Raw genomic sequence first — 9752 nt, forward strand, 5'->3', positions numbered from 1 at the left:
TTTTTTTTTTGTTTATTTTAGTTTTTTAGTTTAAATAAATCCAATTCTGTGACATATTTGGTCATAATCCAACCATTCCACAACAGCCCCTTTTCCTCCCCCTGCCCCCCCTTTTTTTTTTTGTTTTCTTTTCCTGAAGCCTATTTGTTTAAATGCACAATAGAAATCTGAGGCTGGGAAAAGGAATTTTTTTTTTCACAGCTATATTTCTCATAAGCTTCTCATTGCTGTATTTTGCATTTCTTGCTATACAGAATAATTGTGAAGTTTCTAATTTGAGCTTGTGTCACTTTAATTCTGATCACCACTTAAGTAGGTCTTGTATTTTATCATCTGTCCTTTAAAATAAATATGTAACTATTCATTGAACAGCCAAGTATTAACAGCTTTTAGATTGTAGTTTGTATAAAGCAAACAATTCATGTAGATGCTCTACAAGCATTTCCTCTAAGTGGTTTATTTTAAAAACTTGGTACTGGACTTTTCCTCAGCATCTTTTGTACTCTATGTCAGGTCCAGTCTTTTAAGTTGGCTGGATGTGTCTCAGTAACTAGTTTTACTGTGGAGCACAAGAGGTTTGCACAAGCAGCACAGCAAAACTGCTTGGATATTAGCAGAAGCACATCTGAAAGCCCAGTGCTCAAACTAGTAGTAGGTTTGTCTAAATAGGTTTCATTAGCCATCATGCTAATCCCAGTGAATATTCACAGTATTGTCTCTAGCACAGTGAGGCTGCATCAGGACTTACTGACTTCCAACAAGCTGAAGGGGAGAGATTTGGCTTATAACACTGGCAACCCAATTATAGACCTGTCTGCTACTGCAAACCCATGATTTGGAAAGGGTAATGGAGTGATGAGCCAGCTGTTGTGGCCAAGAAGGCCAATAGTATCCTGGGGTGCATCAAAACATGCATCAAAAGAGTGGCCAGCATGTTGAAGGAGGTTATCGTCCCCCTCTATTCTGCCCTGGTGAGGCCACATCTGGAATACTGTGTCCAGTTCTGGGCTCCTCAGTTCAATAAAAACAAGGAACTACTGGACAGAGTCCAGCAGATGGTCACAAAGATGGTTAGATGGCTGGAACATCTCTCACATGAAGAAAGGCTAGATGTGAGACTCTTCAGCCTGGAGAAGACTGAAGGGATCTCATTACTGTTCATAAATACCTAAAGATCAGGGTCTCATTGGCCTGGGCTCTTTTCAGTGGTGTTAAGTGACAGGACAAGGGCAATGGGCAAAAACTACAACAGAGGTAGATCCATACAAATAAGAGGAAGGCTTTCTTTACTGTGAGGGTAGTAGAGCACTGAATCAGGCTGCCCATAGTGGTTGTGGAATCTCCTTCTCTGGAGATATTCAGCACCTGCCTGGACACTTTCCTATGCAACATACTCTAGAAACCTACTTTAGTGTAGAGGTTGGACTTGATGATCCCCAGAGGTTCCTTCCAACTAACACAATTTTGTGATTCTGTGATATCTGTGTGTGTGTGTGTGTGTGTGTGTGTGTGTGTGTGTGTGTTAATTGTACCTTCACTAAGACTGGACTAATTTGGCAAAGAATGATCTTTCCTTCCTCAGCTAGTTACTGCCCTGGCTTGTATTGTCTGGCCATAAAACATGCACTTCTGTACAGTGTTTGCATAACTTGTATGTGTGTGTGTATTTATGCATTTAGTTATTTTTTAAGAACTCTTAATTCTGTCTCTCTCTTCCTGTTCGTACTAAGTGGTTTTGTCCATTGAATTAGCAAACTGGACTTTTTTTTAATTTTGAAATAATGTGTCAACCAAAAAGAGTTACATGGTTCTTTTTGAAGTATATTTTTTTTGGTTGTCCACTACTCTGTTAATATGTGTTTTCTCCTCCATCTAAGTCATGACAAAGTACCTTCTTGTCATAACTACCCAAAGCCTTATCCATTGTCATATTAGTCTTGCCTTCTTTATTTTTAACTTACATATGACTTTAAAAACAAGACTTCTGCTTTCAAATTTAAATGCCACATAAAAGGAAGACTTCCAAGTTTTGGTAGATTGGAATTTCATAAATAAGTTCATGCACTCATTAACTGAAAAACAGCTGGCAATTAGATGAGAGTAGGATTCCATTTTTCTTGAGAATACAAAGCAAAAGGGTGATTTTTTTTTTTTATATGGCTTTTTGTATGTGTGTGTGTGTGGTGGTGATTTCCTAAAAATGTCTGCTCTGATGGAGATTTTTAACTATCATGTTCTTTTCAGGGTATTTCCTTATATGTTGGGTACCAAATGTAGTTCAGCATGTGTTGGAGTTGAAAATGCTGAACAAGATGAACTTTGCTTCAGCACTTTGAGTGATAATGGCAAGCTTGGTGTGACACACAACTTTGCCCAAAATAAGCAATTCTAAGCAACTGCACAGGTTATCTAGGAGAAAAGCAAGTTTCTGTTGTTCAAAACAGCTTCAGAGTTTCTTGTTTCTCAAGGCTTGCTTGAACTTGAATTTTTGTGATTTGATTTCTTCAGTGAAGAGGAGGGTCTCATTGATGAAACAAATTTTTGGGACAGTTTCATTTAGGAGAAAAATTATTTCTGTATGTTCTGCCAAACTTTGACAGGATGAGAGATACAGGTATTATAGTGATTGATCAATGATGCTTTGTATGTAGGACAGAAATTTCAAGTTTAAACTTTGGAGGAGTATACTGAGATTGCCAAAGAGGGTGCAGATGCAGAATTTTCTTGACAAAAGCTCACTGTCAGCTAACTGGATATCTCACACCTACTAAAATACTTGGCATCAACTCAGTGAAGATTTTATTATAGTAAAAATGGAAGAGGAAACATCGTCAGACATCACAGGTCATCTTTGCAGTATGCTTTTTGTTTCCTCCTGGCTCCCAGTCTACAATCATGTAGGCATAATTTTTCTCAGATGAGAAAGTGACACAGACGAATACCACTTCTGCTCAAAGGGTGGGACATACCTGCAATGGATCTTCAGCGATGTCTCCACAAAGCAGCAGTAAAAACATGCACCTTACTGCTTCCCCACAGCGAGCAGTTCAGTTCATCAAAGTTATTCTGAGACAGCTAAGAGTAACAGGAAGAGAGATATGTGTGTGTATGTGCGGACATGCGTGTATATGCCCTTGTACCCTCATGAGACAGATCTTATGAAACTTTTCAGGTTAGCTTGTTTCTTACTGTGAGCTTCCCAAGCCCTTCCATGTGCATGATTTTTTTGTTCCAGCTTCATCTCTCCCAGCTCACAACCATGAGTCTGTCATGACTCATGCACTCTCTGACTTTGATTTAGATTCCATCTGCTCTCCCATCCAGTCAAATCCATGTTCTTCTGTTAATACACTACAGGAGAAGTGGGGGACTGGAGCAGAACATGTATCTGTATTCAAACTAGAAGTGGCAGAGATGCACTGACTCCAGCCTCTAAATTTCTCCATCTTATCTCAGCACAGTTCTAAGCAAAATATGGTAAAAACAAATCCCTACTTGCTGGTAGGGGCTGAATCGGAGCAACTTGTCCTTTCTGAGGGTGCGTGGACCTTCAGATCATAATTAGTCTCAGAATTTTACTACTCACTGTGCATTTATGGATATTTAAAAGGAATGTTATTTCTCCTCTGCTTATACCAAGGTATATCACAGTTACCTGGGAAAAGTAGCAGTTGTATTGTCTCTTCTTTGCAAACAGGGGAAGGTGGCACAAAAGTAGCAACTACAGGCTGTTTTCTAATGCCTAGCTGTCAGAAATGTGCCCCAAACCTCAGGTGGAGGCAGGCAGATGATGTGAGTGAAAGACTTGCCTTCATATTGCTACTGGCTTCTCTCAAGGACAGGGTGGCCCTCAAGGAGTGAAGATCACTTCAGACAAAGAAAGGCTGTCCCTAGGTAGCACAAAGAGAGGAATCATGTAAAAGCATACAGAGTAGGCTATTGAGCTCTTGAGTTCAGAGAACAAAAGCAAATCTCTTCCTCTCCAAGAGACTCTAGAAGATTTCACTCTTTCAGACTTCTCCATCCATGAGTATCAGAAGAGTGAATTAGTACAAGGTCAGTTCTTGGAATTAAGGCCAGAAGGGAATTTTCCTAGGGAGACTAGGTCCGAGGTAACTGTCTTTTAGACTTTTGAGACAGCTTATTGAAAACCATCAATTGAGGTGAAACTGGTCATTCTAAGTCAGATAATGCTTTATAAATATCAAGGAAGGGGATGTGGCTCAAAATCCAGGAGAATATTCCCAAGAATATGTTCTCAGAGCCTGAATTTTTTTCTGTATTGCTGATAAGTGAAAACACATCCAATAGCCTACTTGGGATCACATCTAAGTGTTTTGACACACTGAAAGTATGATAGAAAGAGAAATAGAATGTTAGAGAAAAGCTGCAGAATAGGCCAAATCAAATTCTGTATGTTTACTGAGAAAACCCCAGAGGGACAGTGAGTTAAAGCAACATCTTACCCTTGGATACTCAGGTTTTGCATCCATGACATTAAGTTATGAGACATCTCTTTGCAAGATACAGATCAAGATCTCTTCCAGAGCTACATCTGGAATAGAGGGATGCTGTAGACAAGGGCTGTAGTCTCTATTTCTAGTCACAGTGGAGACATGGGGGAAAGTGGGAGCTAAAATTCTTTGATCTATGATATGCAGAAATATGTGGAAAATAAAAAGAGTAGAATTATCAGGAAAAAGAGCAGGAGTTTTATTGATGAACCTGTTTCCAAAGCATAGAAAATGTGACTTCCCTCCTGTATTTCTTGGCACTCCATTTTTTTTATTTTTTATTTTTTTAAGTTTTAAGTTCTTGTATTTTAAGACTATAACTTCATAAAAATTCCAACAGTGGTTTTGAGAGACACAGTTGTTGAAACATAGGTGCGTACATGATGTTTTACTCCTCTCCCTCCATCAGAGGATGCTCCCATTTATGATTTTCACATTCTACTTAAAAATTCTAGAGCTGGGAAGACAGAGGCTTTCCTCACTTTCAGTGCTTTTCTTTGAGCCCTGCTGAATTCAAGACATAAGATGTAGACCAAGTATTTTCCTTCCACCTGATTTTAGGGTATGGCTCTGCTAAAGGTCAGCAGCGAAACATCTAACTTCCACCCAGGAAGATCCCAGAATAAAAATTAAGAAAGACGAAAAATGTTCTAGATGGGAATGTTTTGGGGGATGCAAGTTAAGAGCTAGCCAAAAGGAACAACATAGACAGGACTGCAGACAGAAGCAGCAGTACACTTCTTGGCTGGAATCTGGTTTGCACTGGTGCATGCATGTCAGATGTGACTATAAGGATGACACCAATGGAGAAGATTTGCAATTCTTCCACTTTCTATATGGCGGATTGACCAAGGGCATCCTGATTATGTCCAGTAATAGTCATGTCCTCTTACGATCCTTTCTGACCTGTTATGTAGACACTTGCTCACCACAAGTGAAAGCAGAGGCCTTTAACATTATGAGCCTGCCCTTAGTCATCTTGCAGACTACATCTGACTCCTGTACACAGCTCAATAACCCAACTGGTATTTGGATATAAAGCAGCAGAAAAAAAGGTTAAGTCCTATGTTCCTTCCCCCAACTGAATCAATTCTCTATGGGCTTTACAAAGAGCATCCAAAAGCTGTGAGGAGCATACGCAAGACTGGCTCAACACGATGGGCTATGCCCTCACACCACTTATAAGGGGACATCTTCATCCTCATCTTCATCCAGATCAGTGGTGTGTAGGCTGATGTCCTTCAAGATATCTGAGATGTTTTCATTAACTGGTCCTGTCAGCTCCATCTCTTCCAACTCTGTATCGGTGGCATAATTGGAGCATAGGCCTTCCCCTTCATCATGTAAGTGAGAGGGCTGTGGAGAGTGTGAGTAGAGAGGCAGTGTGCTCTTTGTCCCCAAGTCTGCTGCTTGCTGCGCTGCCACCATGCTGTTGTCCTGCTGGCTCCACACCTGAGCACCTTGGCTGACCTTTTCACCGCTGATTGAAGTCCTGTTTGTGTCACGGAAACTGGCAAGGGGAGGGCGGAGGCGAACTCCAGAGCGTGTGGAGCCCTCTATTGCCTTTTGAAGCTATTAGAAGAGAAAAAGTTCAGAGAAAAATTGATGAAAGGAAGGCTGACTCAGCCCTACCCAGAAGTTCATCGGCTCTGCAGGGTAAAGGACTCACAGATAGAGTCACATCATTGTATAAGCGATGGGGCCTGAGGAGATCATCTTTCATACAGGTATTGTAATTAGTCCATGGTAAATAACAAATCCTGCACTACTGAGACAATAATAGCTGCTCAGTTAAGAGGTCTACTTTCAGGAAAAGGACAAACAGTCTAACGTGCCTGTAAATAACATCTGCTGCTTTCTCTGAAATACAGTCATCCAATCCTTTCCACTACATAGCTCTCAGAGTGATGAGTCAGAATTCAACACTGGATTGAAAACGGAGCAAGCACAGTTATATATACTCCAAGCTGGATCTCCAACCTGTGTTTTGCAATGATCCACAAGACATTTGCATTTGATTAGGAGTTGAGAGTATCTGTACTTACCTCTTCCAAAGCCAGCACTCCCTTCAGCTTCCCCATACTGGTCACATAGGCATGGCTGAGGCCCAGTAATGAAAACAATGTATGTGTCTAAGAGGAAAAAAACACACAAAAAAATTCAGGGGCCTTGAAAACTGGTAATGTGATACCCGGTGGTAGACTTGGGACTTAGGATTTAGAAGCAGGAATGCCAAAGGCACACAAGCCTGGTTACCAAAGTGAGAAACTACTGCTTCCATTCCCCTTTTGTAGCTAGCAAATGTTAATCTCTGGTCCTTCTGTTGCCCCTCCATAGATAGGAGTGTATTGATAATGCAGAGCACATTCTCAAAATCACTTCCATCGTCCATCTGAAAAGAGAGATTCATATACAACTCCCTGTGCATTTAAGGACTTACACAAATCACTTTTCATTTCATGCTGGAAATAAGACTATCATAGTAATATGCATTGTCAGAACTTTCTTAGGTTATTTGTTCCAGTACTTTCCTTACCACCAGAAGATTTTTTTTTTCTCCTGTTCTTGAATATTTCTTGTCTAAACTTCATCTTGGTGCTGTTTATCCAATGGAGTGGCAACAAAGGAAAAGAATTAATACCTTTCTCTTAGAAAGTCTTTTGAAAAAGATATTACACTGCTATCAGTCTTCTCCAGCCTACATATACTATATTATTTTACTATTCTTTAAAGATCAGGTTTTCTGAAACTTTAAGCATTTTCAATGCTTATCTGTGGAATATTTTTTACCTTTAATTTCTTTAAGCTGAGCTATGGCTGTGAGCTTACACAAAATGATTCTTTCTGGGCTGGTATTTATCTTTTTCTTTAGCATCACATGACGTGGAATTGATTGTAAACTAAGGAAAATGTCAGTCTTCATGCAGAAGACATTTTACTCTTACACAAAGAAAACAAACTGCTTAAGTACAATATGATCACAATGATTTGTGATATTCTTGTCAGTATTTTCATGCTTTGCTCAGACTGTGCATACCTCAGATAGTTTGGTTACTTATTCCTGTTTTTTTTCCTCGTGCACTTAGGTTGACTTTTGTCTGTTACTTCAGAGTTTCTCTGACAAAGAGAAAATTGCTCTTTTTAAAAGGACATATGAAATGTTCTTCATTGGAAATCTCCAGGTATCATATCTTGTAACCTCTATAATCTCAGATACTAGTGGTTTTCAGATTCCTTCAGCCAGTCTTTTAGAAAACACCATCTTAAGTATATGCCAGCCTCTTTTTATTTTGCTAAAGGCTTAGATCTTACCACTTTAATAATAGTAATTAATTTTGTGCAAGGCATATACTGACATTTCACATTAAATAAATAATAATTAAAAACTTGCACTGTGCTTTTGCTTCAGTAGGCCAATTTTCCTTTCCATTTAATGGAACACCAATCCTCTGTTATTCCTGATATACCTATATAATTGGTTTTTCCTCAGTCATTCTGTATTAACTCTGGAAGTCATGTCATAGAATATTCCAAGTTAGAAGGTACAAACAAGGATAACTGAATCCAACTCCTGTCTCTACATGGTACCAGCCAACATTCAAACCCTATGTTTGAGAGTGCTGTCCAAATGCTCCTTGAGCTCAGGCAGCTTGGGGCCGTGGTCACTACTGTGGGTAACCTGTTCCAGAGTCCAATCACTCTCTTGTTGAAAAAACTCTTCCTAATAGCTAATCTGAATCTCCTCTGATACAACTTCATGCTATTTCCTCGAGTCTTATCACTCACTGGTCACCAGTATGATCTAGTTTATTCTTTCCTTGTGCTTCAGATCAGTGAAGACCAACCTTATGAAGTAGACTGGTTTGAAGCAGCTTTTTTCACACATTGAGAAATACTTTGCACGCTGACAGAAACACCTTGAGGAATCCAGGAGTAGTCATTCTAGTGCTGTGCACCAACAAAGCAGTGTGTGTCTCCAGGTAATGCCCCCAGGCAGCACTGCATATACTGCTTCTGTTGATGCAGTGGCTGGAAAGTCCTATGTGTGTCCAAAAGCCATTTTAACAAAGGACCTTAAACATCTTAACCTCTAGCCTTTATTTTTCCAAGAGACTGGAAATACATGCAGAAAGATACAGAAACAAAATTACTCCTGTATTTGGACGTGAAAATTGCTGGTGTTAATTATAAAAGGACAATGTGAGTCAGTTGTAGGTGAAGAAAAGGAGAAGACATATCATAGACAATACTTAATGATAGATATGGTGGACAAAAACAGTATGCCTCAGAGAGATATCTGCACCCACCTTGTGCAGAGAGGTTCTCTCCACCAGTTGGAAAGGGGAAGGGTCTATGCGGCAGCATTCAAAGCACACATCCTTTTCCAGCTCCTCCTGTTCCCAAGCATCTATCTAACAGAGGAAAGAAGAACCACTCAAAGTAATCAGCAGTGCTGCTGGTTATGTACCCAAACTATGCCCATTCTCCCATTAATCATTTGTCCATCCAGTGCAGATTATCTATCTGCCTTACATACTATATCACCTCCTTCAGGTTTCCTATTCTTAGAAGTTATCAAGTCCCTGTGTGAAGAGATAAATTCCAGTATCTCGAAGGTTTTCTGGGGAGGAGAAATTTTGCTCCTTCCTGCTTAAAGAGGGAGTGGACATCCTAGCTTTCCTTCCTGAGTGCATCTTCTGCACTCATAATAGTTCCTTTTTGCAAAAAATGAAGGAACTCTTTAGGTGAGAAGAGACCTGCAAAGGCCTCTGATCTAACATCCTGCTCACAGCAGGACTGATTTCAAAGCTCGATGAGATTACTCGATGCCTTACTCATTACATCTAGCAGAAAAAATCTCTTAATGGGTGAGACTTGCCTGCTGTACAAATCTAGAAAATAGGTTTATCTATGATTTTTATGTGGCAATTACTATTGTTCTAGGAGTTCAGGAAGAACTGCAAATGATAAAGAATGGACAAAAGAAACACTCACTTGACTTACTTCCCTTTCATTCTTACCTCTTCTGGTGTCATTGTCTCAATGACTTCCACTGGCTCCTGTAGAAGAAAACGCTGTTCGGTTTCACAGAGTACAGAAAGGAAAGATGTGCATAACCTCCTTACACCTTGTGGTCCCCTTTTTATTTCAGTTAATATATTACTAAGTTATTAGATTTTCTTCATACTGATACATTGAAAGGTGCACTCTATACTTAATTTCCTTCCTTTACCAAAA

The 9752-nt window shown here is 39.7% G+C and overlaps 1 protein-coding gene across 1 annotated transcript; it reads right to left on the reverse strand.

The window, feature by feature from the left end:
* Nucleotides 1-4728: 4728 nt before the first annotated feature.
* On the reverse strand, nt 4729-9746 carry LOC104912884 (chloride channel protein 1-like). Its single transcript, XM_010717630.3, has 4 exons — nt 9536-9746; nt 8822-8926; nt 6560-6646; nt 4729-6086 (listed from the first exon to the last, which is right to left on the reverse strand). The coding sequence occupies exons 1-4, from the start codon at nt 9548-9550 to the stop codon at nt 5694-5696; spliced, it is 600 nt and encodes a 199-aa protein (XP_010715932.1). The 5' UTR covers nt 9551-9746; the 3' UTR covers nt 4729-5693.
* Between the last annotated feature and the right edge of the window lie 6 nt (nt 9747-9752).

Source organism: Meleagris gallopavo, chromosome 1 (genome assembly GCF_000146605.3).
Source record: "Meleagris gallopavo isolate NT-WF06-2002-E0010 breed Aviagen turkey brand Nicholas breeding stock chromosome 1, Turkey_5.1, whole genome shotgun sequence".
Lineage (NCBI taxonomy): Eukaryota > Metazoa > Chordata > Aves > Galliformes > Phasianidae > Meleagris > Meleagris gallopavo.